We start from the raw sequence: 20,836 nt of genomic DNA, 5'->3' as shown, positions 1-20,836 counted from the left end.
ATGGAACAGTATAAACTAGTCATTGATGGTATGACATTTTAGTTGGTACTGACTTTGCTAGTGCTTTTTATGTTGCCTGTTGTAAAAACTAGATCAGTCTAGATGAGTTGATGTACACCCCCCCCCCCCCAAGACCTCTGCTTACCCTCATGATACACACCCCTCTGAGAACTACTGACCTAGGTTCTGCATATTTATGCAGAAGGGATGTGGGGCTAGAAATTACTACTATATGATTACTACAGGGCATTGAAATATTAAATGTGGTGATAGTGATTTATTTCCTTGCTCATGTACATCACACCATATGTGCACAGGCTCTATGGGGAAGACAAAACAAGCAAGTTATATCAGTGGCAAATGAGGTTTGGTGGAGAACTGGAGGCCCACCTTATTTACTTACTGAGCCCAAAGCTGTTGGAAGTGGAGGAAAATGGGCCAAGAGTTGATTCCTACTCTAGCTCAGTTGTGAAGGTATTCTACTAGAGAGGGAGATGGACCAACTGATGAGTTACAGAGCTCATATCCAACATGGGGCAGAGTATGACATGCAAGGTGGAACTTCTTTTGCCTCTGCTTAAGATGAATTCTGGTGAAGCTTACCAAATGGCTTACAAGAAGGTCTACTAAAAACTTTGTTGGTACTTCTGCCCTGTGCTATTGGGGATACTTATCAGTGGCAGTTATAAACCCAGTTTTTTGGAAACTAGCCACCACTAGCATATCTTGATTACTTTCACATCTAGAAAAGAGTCTCGTATCCAGATGTGCCCTTAGAGCACATTATTGCTCAGTTGGTGATGTGTGCTGTATAGGGCTTCAGTGGCATTAGATAAAACAAATTAAATAGCTATTCCATCTCCATTTTAAAAGACAATCCAGATTTTTTTTTCTACAGTGTAGCTCAACCAAGAGGGCTACCTGAAATATTAAAGGTCTTTTCGTGTTGTAGAGGTTTTCTGATGGAACTTTATTATTTGCTTAGTTTTTATTCACTATGGATGCATCTACACAGCATTGTAGGTCAAAATAAGATGCTCAGTATGAGCTATGTGGATCTTATTTTGATACTTCAAAGTAGTTTATTTTGAAAGTTGGCACAGTCTACACAGCACTTATTTTGAAACAAATTGCTACTCCGAAATGTCCTTTACTCCTTGTGAAATGAGGTTTACAGGGATGTTGGAATAGCAAACCTGTTATATTTTGAAATAACAGGCATGCTCAAAAGATGCAGAGTAGCACTGCAGTGTAGACTTAGGCTATGTGAACTTGTAGAGTTGCTACTTAAATCCTTTGCTTTGAAGAGATCATCAGTTGCATTATGTTTTGCTTGAGAGTATTGAGCATTTGTGCAGGTTTTCATGTCCTGATAAAAAGTAGCATTAGAAAGGCAGTTCCTCTCCCTTTTTGTGTTAATCATTTGCATATAAAAGGACACAAGTAAGATGTCTTATCTGGAGACCAAAAAAAATAAACTATTTTAATACAAGTGCTTAAAACTTCCTTGGCTAGAATATCTACAGACCATTTTAAAACCTAAATCTTCAGAAAGCTGAAGTCTGTTTGTTTGAACTAGGGATGTAAAAGGGTAGTTAATAGTTGACTATCCGATAAGCCTAGGACTTGAAGTGCATTGACTACTTGTATTTTCCCCCTTCCCTTTGCTGCCATTTTGAGAAAGCTAATTGCCGTGCTGGTGTATTTATTTACTGGTGCTGTGGCCACAGTGGGCTTTCCATGGCTCCCCTTGGCTGCAAACTGTACACCAGAGCCAATGGGAGCTGCAGAACTCTGTGGCTGGGGTGCTGGTAAATACACCAGTGTGGCCAGTTAGCAGCTTTCTCAAAGTGGTTTCATGGGACCACTTTGAGAAACTAGTCTAGATGAAGATTCAAATTCTTGCTTCTAATGTGAGCTGGTGGTGCAGGGCCTCTGAGTTCAGGGCACTAACCTAGAATTCTAATATAGCACACGAATATTTGGGGCCCTTTGCTCATAGCAGTGGAATAGAAAACATGCTTATTACATGATTGATACTTACTACCTATGTTTATTTATCTTTTCCTGTTCATTGGAGGGTCTGTTACTGCTGCAGTCATTGCAAAACTGCTGCAGTCATTGCAAAACTGCTAAAGTTCATACAGATAGTTTTATGATCAACTCCTATCTACAGACTTCAGGATTGAAATTAGTTCAGCAGAAGTTAATCTTACTGCATAAGTATGAATTGCCAAAATATTAGAATTGTTTATCAAAAGATAAGTTTAAACTACACTTTCAAATTCATCACCTCACTACAATCTAATGTTTGCCTAATGTTCATACTATTCTAAAATGTCTTTGGACAGTTTCCACCAACTGTGTCAAATTTGTTTAGGTGCTTGTATAACAGTGAGCATGTTAGATTGAGAGAGATGCAGGCTACTGGTCTTGGAAGACTTTCAAGTTAATAATCTCCTAGATCCTTAGATGGCAAGTATCACAGCCTTTCAAAATAAAGTATACTGCTGCCTCCTGCAGTAGTTGTGTATCTACACTGCCAAACTGTCTCAGTTAACATTTTATGGTGTTTCTCCCATGTCTTTGTCTTGTTTCAGAATCGGGCCGTGCTTCATATTGCACTGAGGAATTGCTCCAATGTTCCTATATTAGTGGATGGCAAAGATGTAGTCCCAGAAGTTAACAAAGTGTTAGACAAGATGAAGCACTTCTGTCAGGTAAGTCCATAGTTAATTGCTGTTAAACCTGTGTAAGTTACATAACACTGTTGCCTCTAAGATGGACCTCTAGCACAAAACTAGTCTGAATGAAGAACTGTAGTAGCTTGCATAAACAAAACTGATCCATATCTGTACCTGCCTGTCAGGAATGGTTAATTTTTCTGAATGAAATTTTTTTTAATGGAAAAAACCTTCTGAATTGAAATGCATGCTTTTTTTGGTTTACAATAATGAACAGGAGGGAATAACATAACTTGAGTTTAGAACATATGGGCACTAATGACAGTTAGGCACCAAGCACCTAATGACTTCCCCTCTCCTTACTAATTTCATAATCACTTGGTAATATCTCATTTCCTGTAGAAATGTTTGTCTAAAGGAACTTCCCTCTTGGTTATTTCCGAACATCAGTGCAGTCAGGAGGCTCCTAGGTTACTTGTCACTTGACAGGCTCTGACAGTTCTACAGAGTATTGTAGAAGAGGGGTGTTGGATTGTTTCCATGATCTACTCTGTAATCATGTAGTCATTATCTTGAAATCTTTGAGTCTTGAATAAGGTATATGTAAGAGTCAACTCTGTTTGCAGCTTAGCAGTGTGGGAATTCTTTGGTCTGCTCTCAGCTAGTCTAAATACTTCACCTTCTGCTCTCAAATCATAAATGACTAGTGTTTCTGGGTTAGTACAACACAACCTTTAAAATGTAGGCATCTGTCAAATTCACTTTTGTAGTGATCAAGGACAGTTGGCTAGGAATAAATATGGAGAACTAAGTCGGCATTGGCTTAAGATATGGTTGAATTTCATTTGCCTGAATGCCAAAATTGGATGTCTGAGGGCTGATCAGATACACTATACTGTATATCTTAAACCTGCCAATATATAAGGAACATGCCAGTGAGGTACAGAAATGGTAATGAGGTACAACTTTACTCCTGAGGCTCAGTGTAAATCCTGTATAGATGGGAGTGATCTAAAGTAGCTATTGCTTGATGACTACAGGGTGGCCTATATTAAGAGTTTGGAGTAAATCCAGTTCCTAATGGAGAAGTGCCCAAACCAAAATAACTGACACTAATTGGCACCTTTTGTTGGCAGCCTCAGCCTACAGTTAAGAACTAAATGGACTCTTGAAGCTCTATACAGTCTTTTATCCCTTAGAAGTTCTCTCTTGATCAGGATTCAAATGTACTGGTGCTATAGCATGGGGAAGCTTCTACTGCTATCTGTTCTATACCTTTATTTGGCAAGTCAAGACTTCAATCTTCAGTGCTAGCATTTGGGCTTTTTGCATATGGACCAGGGCCCTTGTCTGAGTGACCAAAATGTTTAAACATTCTAATCTTCCCTGTGTTGGTAGAAAATAATAATTAGATATAGGCTAAATCAAGCATCCTTGAAGGCTAAAAATGTGGTTTTGTAACATGATTTTAAGAGGCCAGGAAGAGTGATTTTATTTTTAAGTACTCTGTAGCTAAGATTGCTAAAAATTGTTACATAACTGTGTACAGCTTTTATTTTTTAAATTTTCAGTAGCTGGCAGGCCAACAACAATAGAGCTGAAGCACAGAATTTATTTAGACCAATGTACAATGGAAAACCTACTTATTTTAATTAGAGGCCCAGTGCAGAACTTCAGAGCCAAATACATCTGAATCTTAAGTTTAAATGCAGACCAGAATTTAATGGGTCAGACCATCTCTTGGTATCGCATAGATTTTGAATTTGTTTCACGCTTGTTCCTTCTCCAGTATTCAAATATTCTATATAGCATTGTAATTGTAATTGCCATGATAGAACAGAGGAAGGGTTACCTGGATCTTGTATTCTGTTCTTGTAAACGTAGGCACCTGTATGCATATGAAGTATTTTGGCTGTGGTATGAGGTGATCCCTAGCCTATATGAAGTTTAACATCAGTCACGTCTCTACAGCAAGGGCCCTATTTGATCTTGTGAAAAATATGTGCAGCTCCAGTTGGATTTGAGTAAAGGGAATATGTGCATATTTAAACACTTACCTTTGCCTTTTATGTCAGTATATTTGTATCCACAATGATCAAGTCTTTTAATAACACCAAAGAAATTAGTTTTAGCTTATTGACTTAACTTTTTAGAAGTGCATTGTTAGGTTCTTAAATATTTAAAGGAGAATCTCATAGAAGCATTTGTGAAATTACTCTACTCTGTACTTGATGTTGTAACTTGATCATTATAACTTAGTTTGTGTGTATTCATTGGTGTATTTTAACTGCAGAAAGTTCGTAGTGGAGAATGGAAGGGCTACACGGGAAAGGCAATTACTGATGTGGTCAATATTGGGATTGGTGGCTCAGATTTGGTAAGCTCTCTGGTACTGACTTCTGAATAACATTTGTGACTATTTTTGTGCTGCATAAGGGTTATGACTTAACTATATTGATGCTTTCCAGGGCCCCGTTATGGTGACTGAAGCCCTGAAACCATATTCCAAGGGAGGCCCTCGTGTCTGGTTTGTATCCAACATTGATGGTACTCACATAGCCAAAACCCTAGCTGAGCTTAACCCTGAGACAACACTCTTCATCATTGCATCTAAGGTATAGCACATATTAACACTAGCAGGTGTGTGTATGTATGTGAAAACGTATAAGCATTGCTGCCGGGGAGGTATAGTTTGGATATTGACTAACATGACAGCGAGGGTGTCTTTTTTTTTTTTTTTTTTTTTTTTTTTTTTCTTCTTCTCTTCTTCCCCCCTCTTCCCCCCATCACTAGAATACATTGCCTAGGTAGGTTGTGGAACCTGATTAATGGTTAAGAGCAGGTTAGTCAAGGCAAATAATATTTAGTCCTGCCTTGAGTGTAAAGTATTAGATTAGACGACCTCTTGAGGTCTCTTTCAGTCCTATCATTCTGTGAAATGATTAATTTCTCTAGATGTTCAATGTAGTTTGTGACCAGAAACAATACTTTGAGTCAGACCCACAGAGTCTTGTCTCCTTGTGTTTATATCCCATAGATGGAATTTGTGATGCTATGTGGTCATTTCTTTAAAATTCAATATCCGGATGAGTGTTTTTTCCCCATATCTGATGCACTTTCCTATTTGCTAGAACCTAATAGATTTAATCTAATAGATCTTAACACAAAGTACAGTACATCAGTAAGATCTTAGTTAACTATTCTGTAGCTATTCTATATAGCCCCAAAGAGCCACACCACCATTGTTTTAAGGTCTGTACCAAAATAAAATTGACAAGTTTGTGCCCTAAAGAACTGTTAAATATCTCCTTTCCCCTACAGTAGGTACTGTAGAAGCAAAGTCTTTTTACTTACAAATTGATAAAGTATTATGCTGGCATATCGTACAATTTCAGTTTTATTCTGTCTAGAACAGCTATTATAGTAAACTTGTAATACTCTTTGAGGTTGGCTTGCCTTAATTCACAAATTCAGTGAATGGAAGGGTCTGGTCTTTACTTAGTATTTCCTAAAGAGAAATACAAACTGAAACATGCAGCTTCTGTCTTGCCCAAGGAATTTGATGGAAACAAACTTCATAGTTATATGATTGAAGTCTTCATTTTCTACAGCACTGCAGAACCTATTTAGTTTTGAAGGAGCAGTCCCTAAAGTTACCATGTGTGTAATACTGACTGTGCTTTGCTTGTAGTGTTCGTTATCTCATCTTGGCAGTAACATAAACTAGCAACTAATATATGAAGTGAGAGGGAAACTTAAAAATGACCACTGGCATTGTTTTATGAGTAATTGAGTTCAGTCTTTTATGGTTCAAAGACTCAAAATATTGCTAGATTGAAAGAGTAACAGTTCATTTTATTTACCAGACTGTAGTTAGATAATTGGATATATTTGGAAGGGGATGAATGGTATCTTTTCTCCCCCTGAACAAATGTGTGTTCTATAGCGAAATAATTTTGGTGCTAGATGGGAGTAGAATGAATGTAATATTCATCCTTAAAGCTGAAATTGTGATGGTTGAGTAAATCTGAATGGCTGAAGATGATCCTAGAAGAATTGCACAGCTGACCTTATTTGCACACTTCATTAAAGAAAACATTTTCCCTACTTTATCAGCAAAAAGGAAGTTATGGCAAAAGTCTTGCCAGAAATGAAGTAGAATAGAGTGTTCCAAATGGGAATGAAAACAAATAGCGTTAACAATCTGTGGTTGTTCCCGTTTCTTTTGAAAAGTCACCACTAGTCTGAGAGTGGAAATTCTAGTCCAAACTGCCTATACCTCCCTTCAGATATCAATTATGAGCTAAAACTGATTTTCCTGTCCCCTCTTCCCTCCCCTCAAATCTGAATACTCCTTGAATCTTCAGACCAATGTTAATGTGAAATTAGGTGATAAATATGCACCTAGAAATACTAACTTGAATGTCTCTCTGTAGGCACAGTGGGTGTACTCTTCTTGAAATTATACTGCTGCTGTCCAGTGTATAAATTTAGGATTACTCTGCTGTGTCTATCTGGAATAACGTGGTGATTTGGTAGCCTAAACTTGTTTTGCATTCCTTAAACATAATGCTGACTTAAGTTATTTTTTTTTTCACCGGGCAGACTTTCACCACCCAAGAAACTATTACCAATGCAGAAACTGCCCGAGAGTGGCTGCTTCTTTCTGCTAATGAAGTAAGTGCAATATGCTTAAGTTAAAAGTTCTAAGAGCTTTGGTGCAGAATCAGCAGCTGCTCAAACACCTACTGTACAAGTTAGCAAATGTTGGATCTGCCACATTAAACTAAAATCCATTACCACTGATTGCATATCTGATCTTAATTAGTGATGATGCCACAGACAGTTGTTTCAGTTGCACCTAAAATCCTTTGTATAAAAGTGTTTTAATAGATTGTAGCCTGTGTATCACAACCACATTTAAGTCTACCAGACTTGTGAGGTGGAGAACACTTAAGGTGCTAGTCTACATAGCAGGCCTGCACAACATATGGCCCGAGGGCTGCATGTGGCCCGCAGGGGCTCACTGCATGGCCCGTGACAACTACTGGTGGCACAGCCCCATCCGATCTGCCGGCTGGGCAGAAGAGCGGCGCGCCGCCGGGGAGGGGGAAGTGTGGTGATTCTCGCTGCTGGGCTGCCTGCGTGCAGCCCCGGCGCAAGGAGGCAGGGCCCGAGCCAGAGGGTGGGCCACTGGCAGACGCCAGGATGCTGGCGTGACATCATGATGTCATGGCCAGTGACCGCCAGATTAAAAAAGATAGAAGCCAGGTAGGGGAGTGGAAGTGGCTTGTGCTGAGGGAGGCGGGGGGCAGGTCAGGAGAAAGAGGAAGACACCAAGGGGCAGGGTGAAAGAGAAACAAATGCCAAGGGGCTAAGTGGCTCAACAAAAATTTTTACCTGTGTGTTTGGTACTTGTGGCCTGCAGCTGTATTCTTTGGAGTAATATGGCCCTCATCACTTTCTGAGTTGTGCAGCCTGCTATATAGAATAGCCTGCAAGTACTTGCCAAGGCATTCCATCTACACCTTCAACTATAACTGTGTAGTTTTGAAATTTCAGATATTTGCTGCAGCACTGTAAATAGAGGTCTTCAGTTTGTACTCTGGCATCTCACTCTTTCCCTTGCCATTCTACCACTCTCACTTTTAAATGCAAGTCCTTGCTGCTTTAGTTAAAACTATCTCGGATTCACCCCACTAGGTTGACTATTCATGTTATCAATATCCGGGTTTTAGAATATTTATCATGTAAAATATTTTTATAGCTGCATCTTCCTATATCAAATACTTAACCTGAATCTCTGAGTGAGGGGCTGAATTTCATACCTGTCACGTGGTGGTGAGCCATCAGAGAACCAAGGCAAAGCTCTGTTCTCCAGTGAACTTGAGGATAGCCAGGAGTATCTCTAACATAATATCAAACAGACTGAGGCTGCGCCAAAACTTGGTTCAGCAAGGTTTGATACAGACAGACCTGGTCAGCATTTTGTCCTGAAGGCGGAGTGGGCTGCTCCAGCATATTTGCTATAGACAGACCTAAACTATCTTTGATATTTTGCCTTCAGTTGGGTCAACAGACATGCTGCTGAATTTTACTATATCTGTATTCATGATAATGTCCAAGTCAAAGACAATGCAAATGCATCTGAATAGCAACAGTCAATGTTATCTTAATGCCATCTGTAGCAAATATCAAGAGTCATGACTGTAGCATGTATAAATGAGCTTTGTGGCTGATCAGCAATGAAAATCTTAGCAGAATTCTGTTTAACAAATTTTATATTTTATTTTTGTATTAAAGCCTTCTGCTGTGGCCAAGCATTTTGTTGCATTGTCTACCAATGGTGTAAGTATAACACTATATAACATGCTATAGGTTCTAAAAAAGGACTTAGTTAAAATCTAGTAATGTATGGAAATGTGGTGGTGGTGGTATAAAACAATCCCCCATGCTTTCAAGATCATCTTGCTGATGAAAAGAGATCCTTCTCTCTTTCTTATGTAAGGGTACGTCTACACAGCAGGGCTCAACTCAAAATAAGCTATGTAAATTGAGTTACGTCCATTGCAGAGCTCATTCTGAAATTGTGAGCCTCTACACAGCACTTACTTCAAAGTAGAGCACTCTTCCTCCGACTTCCCTTACTCCTTGTACAATGAGTGTTACAGGAGTTGGAGTAAGAAGTCATCCAGCTTGACAGTATTTCAGCATTATTTCAAAATAACTGCCTGCTATGTAGACATGGACTAAGAGAAGAATATCCCGGTAGTTGATTATGGGGAAAATCCAGTCCCCAAAGGACTATCAGATAATTATCTAGCATAGAAAGTATTGCCCAGAGATCTTTTATATGTTTGTGGGTTTGTTTTTTTATTTTAGATCAGACTTGTAAAAAATCTGATTTGCAGATCAAATGACGGCCACATTCTTAACAAAGAGTACATCTTCTAGCTTAAATAGTCAGGTACTCTTGGGTGGAAGTCTTGGGCCTAAGGGGATTTTAAGCACCGTTTGGTTACGTTCTGCAATGATGAAAGTAAGCCATTACATGTAAGTAGTGTCTCACATGCCCCAAATGCCAGTGTGTGCAGTGAAAATTTGCATTCTTAAAGGGGTTGTAATGCAGGAATTAGTAAGACCTATAATAAGATGAGGTCTGCATTTACCACAAAGCCCTTCTGCAAGTTGGTTTAAACTTCCTTTCTCTCATCCCATTCCTCCATTTTGTTCCTGCTGTGTGTAAGCTATTCATTTTGCACAATACTGCCACTTGCATTCATTACACTACTTATAGTTATAAATTTTCTGATCAATTTACTCCACTAAATTTAAACTACTTGTCTTGGGACCACTGACAGATGGTATATTGACCAGGAGGAATGCAAGATCAATCATGGCTTATTTTCCAGTGGAGGCTTTAAATTTCAATCCAGAGTTAGGAAGATGAAGTTAGGAAGATGTGCATGGAGGAGGGTGTACTTCAGTTATATTGGGAATACTATCTTTAAGCACACTAACTTTAGCTATATAAGCATCCTCAAGTTGCTGTTTGTCATCTGTGTTCTCTAACGTGAATGTACTCATCCATTTTATTTTTTTATTCTAGCCTAAAGTTAAAGACTTTGGAATTGACACTGAGAATATGTTTGAATTTTGGGATGTAAGTAAATGTTTAATCCTTAGCACCCAAGTGCTAGTTTTTCTGCTTCAGAAAAGCCAAATTAAAAGGTCAATATCCTGTCAAAGTGGAGGTACTAAAATAAACCACTACTGCTTTAAGGCAATAAAGTTAGGATTCTTCTAATGTTCCTTCAATTTGATGTTACATGTCAAACTAGTAAAATAAATTTAGTTTAATGCCTATCAAAGGTCAGAAGAGGAGCTTTCTGTATACAGTGCTGTCTAGACAGCTGTTGAGTAACAGGAGATAGCTCATGGCTCCCAGTGTAGGTCTTACAAGTAGTTATTATAAGCCATGACATTTGACTGTTGCACTGTACTGTATATAATTTAGATCAGTAAAGGTCAAATATCAAAAACCAGAATCTGATATAGTAAAGACCCAAACTTTTATGAGTACAGTGAACCTTAATCTCAGACCTTGTGGGAAATTAATTTCTGAACTATGCTGGAAAACAGACATTTGTTTATTACATGCCTGACAGAACTTAAAATCAAACTTTAAATATGCTGTTGAACCTATGACAGCTGTTAACTTTCAGGTGGGTTTAAGTCCTTTAACAAGGAATCTTAAACTTTCTATCCTAGCTAGCCTTTTAGTGTTTTGTGACCTACTGCCTCTCCTAGTTGCAGTGCCTTTGCATTGCCATAGTTGACACAAGCAATTTTCTTACAAGCACAAATAATATTTGACACAAGACTGCAGATAGGCATATTTAGCTGCCTTTAATACAGGTTCAGAGTTGGGAGTGAGGTGGAAGCTAATCCTGTGATCTGCCACAAGCTTTGATGTCATTGACTGACAGTCTCCAAACACATGCTGTTGCCTCCAAATGGATGCACATACAACATTCAAAGTATGGTTTGCTGAGACTCTCTAGAAAGATTTTTAAGGAATGGCCTTCTTTCACTTTAGATATATTAAGATTTTATTAAAGAAGTGCCTTTCTTCCCCCCTACAGATACAACAGCACTGATGCCCATAAATAGGCCATGGACAGAGCCCCACATTTCCAAAATGCGATTCTGTAAAAATGACATGGAACTATATTTTGGTTTTAACACAAAGGAGCTTATTCTGGAACTCCTAGGCTGCGTCTACACTGGCCCCTTTTCCGAAAGGGGCATGCTAATTTTAAACTTCGTAATAGGGAAATCCGCGGGGGATTTAAATATCCCCCGCGAGATTTAAATACTTTGAAGTAGGAATAAGAGATCCTCCGGAATAGGGCTTTATTCCGGAGGATCGGGCCAGTCTAGACGCTCTTTTCCAGCTTTTCTACAAGCCGGAAAAAAGCGGCAGACAACTTTATTTAAATCCCCCGCGGATTTCCCATATTACGAAGTTTAAAATTAGCATGCCCCTTTCGGAAAAGGGGCCAGTGTAGACGCAGCCCTAAAGTATAGCTGCCTTATGGCTCTGTTACACTAAACCCATTCCCAGAGATGGTCTGGCTTGTGTAGTTGGGTGTGCAGAACTAGGAAGTACATGATCTCCATCCTGTAGTAAAATGCTTGTGTTCTGAAGTGAAAAAAGAGTGTTAGCTCTAAAGAGTGCAGTATGAGAGGAGTTACTAAAACTTTTTGCAATTGTTAAAACATAGAATTCCACATGTAAAGATACTGCAATCTAAAACAATCTCTTATTTACAGTGGGTTGGTGGCCGCTACTCATTGTGGTCAGCCATTGGTCTCTCCATTGCTCTGCATGTTGGTATGTATCCATGTTCTATAAAATAGTCGACATAGCTTGCATGATCAGTGGTGGGATTTAGTACATTCCATGTGTGTAAAATTATGGATATTTGCAGATCAGATATTTGCCGGGGAGGGAGACACCAATGGTGGTGTTCTATCTAAATTCTAATCACACTAAATAGATGTTCCTGCTAAAATGATCCACAGCGAAATAGATACTGTTTCTTTAAATAGTCTACTGAAATCCAAACTTCTGAAACTGCACCCACAAATTTGCCATGGATTAAAATGGCCAGCCATATACTTTGGCCATTTGCATGGTCAAATATTTTTCTTTTGTACAAAATCAGTCGTCTTCAATTTATTTTCTAAAAACTAAAATGTCCTGGACATGGAGACTATTGAGTACTGGGTGTTGCAGTATGTGAAATACTCTGTTGCTGTGTAAAAAAATAAATAAATGGATTTCTTCTATTTTTAAATAAGCGGTTGATGGACCACTCAGGCAAGCAAAAGGGTACAGTACTTCATTTATCTGAAAGCAGATTTAGGTTGCTAGAATACTGATTCAGCTGCATTATTAGCTCTTTGCATAGAACTGCTTTTGCAGATTACTGAACCAAGTTACTGCTTTCATTGCCTGCTCAAATTGCTCCCCCTTCAGAGTTTTAAACTGAAGAGGGACAGATTTATCAATTCTATAGTGTATCTGGGGGTGATTAGGATGCCAGTTTCAGTGGGTACTGATGAGTGATGTTGGTTAGCCATAATGATAGGACTGTGGTGATTTCTCTAGTTTATATAAGTTCCTTTTTTTTTCCACACTTGTGGTGAATGGTCTCAGTAACTCAGACTGATCAGAAAGCTATTCCTTAGTCATTCAGATGCTATCTTTGTATGCTTTCCTTTGACAGAATAAGTAACGTATGACTTTCAGGCTAAGGTTTTGAAGTATAAAAAACTTACTAAATTGAGTTCTGAAATTTTAAAGCCCAGACTTATTTAAAATTAGGTACATCCCCACCTGTGGGGCACAGAGCAGAAGTTACAAAATGTAGGAGAAATGCAGTTTTCCAATTCAATTTCACTAACAGGAAACTTTTTTGTACACGAATCTCTAGGTTGAGTTGAGACTTTAAGCTAAGGAAACTTGTAACCTATGACAGTTAACTTTTTTTTTTGGTTAGGTTTTGACAACTTTGAGAAACTTCTTGAAGGAGCCCATTGGATGGTAAATATGTTAGCTCTTGTTAAATATAGTGTATCTATTTAATGTGGTACAGTGTTGCTATTAAGACTACTGGTAAAGAGAAACTTTTAAAGCTCAGCTGGAGAAAACTACTTGTCTTCCCTAAGTCCCTTACTGCAGTGGTTCCCAACCTTTTTTATGCTGGGGAGACTGGCAAACCCATTCACAATTTTTTTTTTTAAGACTGGTAACATTTGCATATTCATTATGTAAATAAAAATATGTAGATATGCAAAAGCCCCAACCCAGCCCCTTGCTCCCTAGTGTGTAACACCCTTTGATCACCCCCCACACTCGTATGCCCCATACCCTTTGACCCTTTAATCTCTAATCCCTACAGGCCATGCCAACACCCTCTTGTTTTGTGACCCCACCATGCCCTCATCCAACGTCCCTTTGCCCCCACCCTCTCAAGAATGAGGCTGCTCCACTAGGGATCATGACTGTTATGGCAGGTCCCCTGTCTGCGCGGCAGTTGGTGGCGCATGAGCTCCCTTCTCTTGTGCTCCCTCCCTCCCAAAGTGCTTGGGTTGATGGAGCCTTGTCTGGGCCGCTATTACTGAGGAGAGAGGGAGGTGCCTCCTGTTCTGCCACCTCCTGCCAGGTCTCTGCCACCACAGCTGCCAGAGGTGAGCCACCATGAACAGCCGGCTTGAGCTCTGGAAGCCGCAGCAGCCTGTGGGCTGGTGGATGGGAACTGCCGCCTTACTGTTTCCACTGCTTTGAAAATATTTTCTGTTGGCGCTCACCTCTTATTCCCAATCTCAGATTGAAAAGTTACCATAAAAATCAATGTGGGGAGACAGTTGTACCCCCAAACTCAGAATCTGATCTCTTATTCAAGGAAGTAAATTTTTTTGGTCACACTAGTTTTCTTTCTCTCTCATCTCTTTGCTAACTAAAAGGATAAGCACTTCCGCACTGCTCCACTGGAAAAGAATGTGCCAGTTTTGCTAGCCATGCTGGGTGTCTGGTATATAAACATTTATGGCTGTGAAACCCATGCACTCCTGCCATATGACCAATATATGCACCGTTTCGCTGCTTACTTCCAGCAGGTAAGGCTCGTCTTGCACAGAAGACTAAGTCTGTGCCTCCAATGCATCTGATGAAGTGGTTTTTAATCATAGAAGCTTATACACAAATAAATCTGTCCCTCTTTAAGGTGCCACAGGACCCCTCATTATTACATACACAGACGTACAAAAACAGTCTGTGTCGATAGATCACTGCCTTAGTTTGAGGTCAGGGTGCACTTTGGTTGTTACAGTAAAGAAGCTCTTTTGATGGTGACCACTGGCGCGTAATATAATGGGCCACTTCACCTGGAAATGCTATCTGTTCAATGTAGTATTTAACTGTCAAGTACCTTTTTTCCAACCTGAAGAGCTCTGTGGCTTGAAAGCTTGTCTTTAGCCAGACGAAGTTGATTCAGTAAGACTGCCTCAGTCATCTTGTGTCTTGTATATCCTGGGATTTACTCTGCTAAAAATACTGCATACAGAATATAATGGCATTTTGGAGGGTTCTTAGAGTATTATCGTGGTAACAGGCTGTATCCACATCCATCAATATAAAGGCTCATAAACTTCCTGATGTCAGCAAACCAAACTAACTTTAAAAACCGATAAATGAAGAAAAAGTTAGGCTGTGTCTAGACTGGCCAGTTTTTCCTTGAAAATCAGATGCTTTTCCGGAAAAATTTGCCAGCTGTCTACACTGGCCGCTTGAATTTCCGCAAAACCACTGATCTCATGTAAAATTGTCAGTGTTTTTGCAGAAATATTATGCTGCTCCCATTCGGGCAAAAGTCCTTTTGCGCAAAAGGGAAGGGTAGACAGCCCAGATTTGTTTTTTCCGCAAAAAAGCCCCGATCGCGAAAATGGCGTTTGAGGCTTTTTTGCGGAAAAGCATGTCTAGAGTGGCATGGACGCTCTGTTCTGAAAATGCTTTTACGGGAAAACTTTTCCGTTAAAAGCACTTCCGGAAAATCATGCCAGTCTAGACGTAGCCTTAAAGTAAATGAAGACCGTTGTTACAGACTTAACTGTTGACTCTTCAAGGGAGGAAAATCACTGGTATATTGATTGTAAACTTCCAACTTCATTGCTTGTAGGGTGACATGGAATCTAATGGGAAATACATCACCAAGAAAGGCACTCGTGTGGACTACAATACTGGCCCTGTTGTGTGGGGTGAACCTGGAACTAATGGCCAGCATGCCTTTTATCAGCTCATTCATCAAGGTACAGCCCTTAACACTGGTGATCACTGTGCAGAACATCTGGGTTTTGGAGGAAATTCTGAACACTAGATGCTGCAGATATTGCAGAATTGATAGTCTTGGGCAGGTTATTAGTGACTTGGTGTAGGCCTCTTACTTACCATCAATCTGTTAAATTGTTAATTAGTGCCCTTAGAAGGCAACCTGCTCTAGTGTTGCAGCAACACAATTTGGATTTCAAAAAATTAATACTCTAATTAGAGTGGCTTGAGATTTTATAAAACATTAGCAATTTTTTGAAAAACTTTTCACTGCTTTTAGACCAACTTAGAGTGGCTGAAACGTGCCAAGTTTTGGGTGTAAAACATTTCCTGTTTGATATGAATATTTTGTATTAAAGTGTTTCTAATACTGTCTTCCCTGTAGGAACTCGTATAATCCCCTGTGACTTTCTAATCCCCGTCCAGACTCAAAATCCAATCAGAAATGGTTTACATCATAAGGTAAAACTACTTGTGCTTATAATCATTGGCACCATATTCTGAGTCACTCCTGTTGAAGAGACTAGAGTTCATTCAACACTACAGCATGTCAGAAGTCATCTGTTTTAGACACTAGACCACATTTTTAATGTCTGAGACTGCCCCCATATATAGGGTATGGCAGAAGAATCTGACTTGAGTATACAGTAATTTTGTTCCTTCAGAGCTTGTAGCTCTCCATTTTTAGAGGCAGATAAAATGTGGCCTGTTGGTGCTTAGAGTCCGGGGGGGGGGAAGGGGTGGGTGAGTAGCTGTTCAAGAGAACTGCAGGCTAAACTTGCATATTGTGAGGAGTCAGATTCTCAAAGGAAATGCAAATCTTGGCGGTCTGGAAAAGGTGTCCAGTTCTTTGAATAATTCAAAGATAATAAAAAGCTATTATCTTCTGAGCACTGTCTCCTATAAACCTGGATTGATTTATTTTTTTTAAATAAAGGCTTATTGTCCCACTTAAACATAACTACAAAGTGAATGATTTTCTATTAACTAGACCTCCTAGCACCCTAAAACTAAAACTCCACTGCAATATATAACTTCTGTCCAGCAGTACAATGTTTTTATTTCACGCTTTCAATGTTGAGGAGTGTCCAACTCAAATTCCTTCCAATGCCTATTTCAAATAAAAGTTGCCAGTATTCCTCTCAAGTTCTCTAGATTTTTCTGACAAGATGTTAGAACATTGACTTCAGGCACATATTTAAAAAAAAAATGTAAAGGGGAAAGTTTCACTCAGCAATTCCTAGGCACATTAAAGAATTTATATGCTAGGGTGATTGATAGGTACTGGCCAAAGCAGGACATGATCTCTGCCCTGAAGAGCTTGCAAACTCATCAATATGATGCAAAGAGGAGGTAGTGTGACCCTAAAGAAAGGAGAGGATGAACAGTAACTGCAATAAGAATGTGTGTTAAGATAGGGACTGGTATGTGGCATGACATTAAAGTTTGTCTTAGTTCATGGATTTCTCAGCTGGCTAACTATCAGTCTTTGGGAAAGGCTGGTGACTAGATGGGTAATCAGATTAAGAATGTGCCCGTTGCATGGAAGAAAATGCAGAGACTCTTGTATTTCACCACTTTCATCCACTTTTTACAAGTAGCGCTACTGAGGTAGGATCCTCTGCTGTGGTTGTGGTGATTTGAGGGCAAAATCCTGGCCTCACTGAAGTTAGATTTCACCCCAAATCTTTAAATGTGCCTTTGCTGAGATCCATGATACTAAAGCCTTCAGATACACTTGGTGGAAGAACAGTATTGAACCGTGTTCCCCATTTTTCATTCTAAGTGACTTGTCTGAGGTTGTGCAACCTGGAAGAGAATCTAGGCATCCTGATGCAATCTTGGGTGCTAAGCACTAAATAGTGCTCACTCTGCATTAACTAGAAAAGCTGTCATTTGACTGGCTTATTAATATTTAACCTCTTCCCTTTAGATCCTTCTGGCCAACTTTCTTGCTCAGACTGAGGCCTTGATGAAAGGAAAGACTGCTGATGAGGCTCGGAAAGAATTGAAGGCTACTGGGCTTAGTGGAGATGCTCTGGAGAAACTTCTTCCACATAAGGTATCCATAGCTGTCACTGTTTTGGTCAGTGTGTACCACAGTGAATGCGGTGAATATTACTAAAATGGTTACACGGAGTAGATTGGGTGCCCTCTGCTGGCAGATGGCTGGACATGAGCAGCAGTGAGTTGCAAATGTTGAATCTTTAGAGATTCAGTGACTGACTTGGGAGGTACTTTTATGGGACAAATTTCTTTTAAAAAAAAATACAACTCTGTCGTTGTTATGCTAGAACACTACCTTGCAGCATTTCCCAGAAAGTACAGGTTTCTGGAGTTTTACCTGGAAAAGCCTGCACTTGCTGTCTATCCCAATAGCCTTGAATGTCGAGTCTAAAATCTAGGCCCAAACAGGACCCAAGTGCAAGAGGGCAAAATTGTTTTCAACCTGACTTTTATACCATACCCCCCATAGTCCGCACCATTGCTGCCTTTTGCCCATGGGGTCAATGCAGGGACATGTGCATGTGCCCTGCAGCCTCCTGCTCTGCCTACTGCAGAATGAGGCACTGCCACTCCTTGGCACACTTTGAGCAGCACAGAGTGCAGCTGGGTGGCAACATCCCAATTGAACTAGGACCCAGCCCATTTGGGTTGGGTTGCATTGGGTTGCAGGGCTCTTTGCATTTGGGGATGACATTTTACCATCATTATGCTGACAAATTTATTATAATATGGCCTAAGGGGATGATCAACCAACTGAAATTGCTATTTTCTAATAGGCTTCATGTTGCTTGGCTTGTACCATCATTAATTAAAATGAAATGTGACTTGGTGCGTGACTCACTGGTACTTGGGAGAAATAGATGTGATTCTGATGAGCAACTACATTTAGGATGTAATGCTATTTTGTGTTTTGTTTTGAAAGGTCTTTGAAGGAAATCGCCCAACCAATTCCATTGTGTTCACTAAACTTACCCCGTTCATTCTGGGAGCCTTAATTGGTAAATGTCTCTCATTACTAGTAACGTTAAGTGATGCTTTCGGATGAGGCTTGCAGTTAATTCTGGTTCTGTTTTTATAGCTATGTATGAACACAAGATCTTTGTTCAAGGAGTGGTGTGGGATATTAATAGCTATGATCAGTGGGGGTAAGTATTACTAACCTGTTGAATCTCCTGTCCTTATGAATTATGGCTCTCACTTCTCATTTTTTTCTTTGATTTCTTTTTAATGAAGCAAGGTAATTGTGTATTACTTGGGCTAGCTGTCCAACTAGACAAGTTTCTACAGTGGCTCTTACATACAGAGGAAAAACAAGTCTATTTATGGGATAGAACATCTTATCCCCTGTTAAACCCATGCATGGCATCACTGCAAAGATATAATCTTGAGGAAATATTAAGGGAATCTACTTTTATTAGCTTTTAAGAAACTGTATAGATGGAAGAGGAATAGGCATTCTCAGTAATTCCTGTGGAAATATTAGAGGTGGAGAGATGCTAGATCAAAGCTGACCAAGAAAGTTTAACAAAAAGCAATCCCTTTGAGTAAAGGGCAACCATGGATTACTTCCACATGTATGGAAACTTACACTCCTGTGAAGAAACTCTCAGGAGGAAGTAGAGGGGCTGGGATGGGTATAACCAGTTTCATCTGAATCTTAACTTCCTTTTGAAAGGGCAGTGGAAGTGGATGAGGCCCTATAAAGCCCAGGACTCCACAAGGGACTCTGCTCACAGCTCTGGATCAAAAACCTTGTTCCTGTGCTCTGCTCTAAAGATTCTACTTTCTGCATTCCTCCTACAGAGCTGTGCTACCATTACATTGTTTCAAAACATTGAAGTAGAAGCTGAACAGGGGTCTCTGCAGGGTGCAATTCTGTGAGGGTAACCCATGAGGCCTGGAAAGGAGGTGATGCTGCCAGAGAGGCATGACTATATAGTCTAATAGTTAGGGCACCTATTTGGGATGTGAGAACAGGTTTCTGTCTTGTCCTACTCTTGTGTCTCTGTTTATTCAAAGTGACAAGGAGTCCTGTGGCACCTTATAGACTAACTGAAGTGTAGGAGCATAAGCTTTCGTGGGCAAAGACCCACTTCGTCAGATGCATGCATACTTTTATTCAAAGTAGAAGTGATTCAGTAAGAGACTGAGGGAGCCCCATTCAAAATATCCTGAAGCCCCTGTTTAAATCGGTTCTCCCATCAGGCAGAGGGGGAAACTGAGCCCAGGTCTCTGATCTCCATAGGGCTAAAAGTTACAGGAGATGGCATCACTGTCTCAGAATGAGGCTCTAGCCAATAGCCGTGGATCTGGTGTGGAAGAGGCATCCCACTGCATCTTCTCTTGCTTTATGGATAGTGCTAGGGCTTAGGTATGAGGTAGCCTCCGGGCACCTATAATGAAGTTGCAGTGTATATGCCTATAAACCAAAACTGTCACCTAAGCATATTTACCCTGAAGCTTGGGTCCTGAGTAAGTTTAGGCACTAGCCAAGCAAGGATGGATGGATGACAGTATCTAATCTGGGGTTTGTACCTAAATCTGTTTGTGTCTGGTTTAGTACTAACTTATTTTATTTTTTTATTTTTTTTCCTCCCCCACCGTAACCTTCAGAGTTGAACTTGGAAAGCAATTGGCTAAGAAAATTGAACCAGAACTGGATTCTGATGCTCCAGTGACCTCTCATGATGGCTCAACCAATGGGCTCATTAACTTCATCAAGACACACAAAGCTTGACCAGAAAGAATCAGACGTCACCAGTTTAACTGCCAAGCACCCAGATCAATGTTGTAGTAACTGCTTTTTAGCTAACTTTAACCAAAATAGCACTTTACACTTGGAGACCCTTAACTTGTTGCAGCTAAATCCTGTTCTGTCAAGTGTTAAGAATGAGAGCTAGTTTTGTGACACCCAGAGATTGTATAGTTGCTTTCTATTTTGTGGTTGGTTGTCAAACTGTAAAGTGCAGCTGATATGTCCCCTCACTACTTCTTCCCTCAAATTGATCACATACTAAAAGCAGAAAATAAAAGACAGTGAAATCTCCTCACCCTGTGTTTGTAAAGTGCAAACCTGATGACCCTAGCTTTACCAGTCAAATAATCTGAAACTGAGTGAACGAACTTCAATTTGTGTTCTCTTTTGAGATTGGTCTTGCTGTGACCTTAGGGATTTAGTATTAGGGGAAAACTTTCTGCAGAAATCCAACAACCCAGCATTTCAGTGTTGCTCAGATTGCATGGTATGATG

At 39.9% G+C, this 20,836-nt stretch overlaps 1 protein-coding gene across 1 annotated transcript in view; it reads left to right on the top strand.

Moving 5' to 3' along the window:
* The window catches only part of GPI (glucose-6-phosphate isomerase), a 28,054-nt gene extending 7,421 nt beyond the window's left edge, over positions 1–20,633 (top strand). The window contains exons 4-18 of the mRNA XM_075940083.1: positions 2,601–2,720; positions 4,978–5,061; positions 5,153–5,299; positions 7,290–7,361; positions 8,988–9,032; positions 10,294–10,347; positions 12,021–12,081; positions 13,253–13,296; positions 14,220–14,372; positions 15,431–15,560; positions 15,965–16,041; positions 17,513–17,641; positions 18,509–18,584; positions 18,665–18,731; positions 20,200–20,633. Of these exons, the coding sequence (XP_075796198.1) occupies positions 2,601–2,720; positions 4,978–5,061; positions 5,153–5,299; positions 7,290–7,361; positions 8,988–9,032; positions 10,294–10,347; positions 12,021–12,081; positions 13,253–13,296; positions 14,220–14,372; positions 15,431–15,560; positions 15,965–16,041; positions 17,513–17,641; positions 18,509–18,584; positions 18,665–18,731; positions 20,200–20,323 (1,383 nt within the window). The 3' untranslated portion in view covers positions 20,324–20,633. The remainder of the gene's footprint in view (positions 1–2,600; positions 2,721–4,977; positions 5,062–5,152; positions 5,300–7,289; positions 7,362–8,987; positions 9,033–10,293; positions 10,348–12,020; positions 12,082–13,252; positions 13,297–14,219; positions 14,373–15,430; positions 15,561–15,964; positions 16,042–17,512; positions 17,642–18,508; positions 18,585–18,664; positions 18,732–20,199) is intronic.
* The last annotated feature ends 203 nt before the right edge of the window (positions 20,634–20,836 follow it).

Source organism: Pelodiscus sinensis, chromosome 12, assembly GCF_049634645.1.
Source record: "Pelodiscus sinensis isolate JC-2024 chromosome 12, ASM4963464v1, whole genome shotgun sequence".
NCBI lineage: Eukaryota > Metazoa > Chordata > Testudines > Trionychidae > Pelodiscus > Pelodiscus sinensis.
Note: the sequence above shows the minus strand (reverse complement) of the source record. Positions and strands in the feature narration are given on the sequence as shown.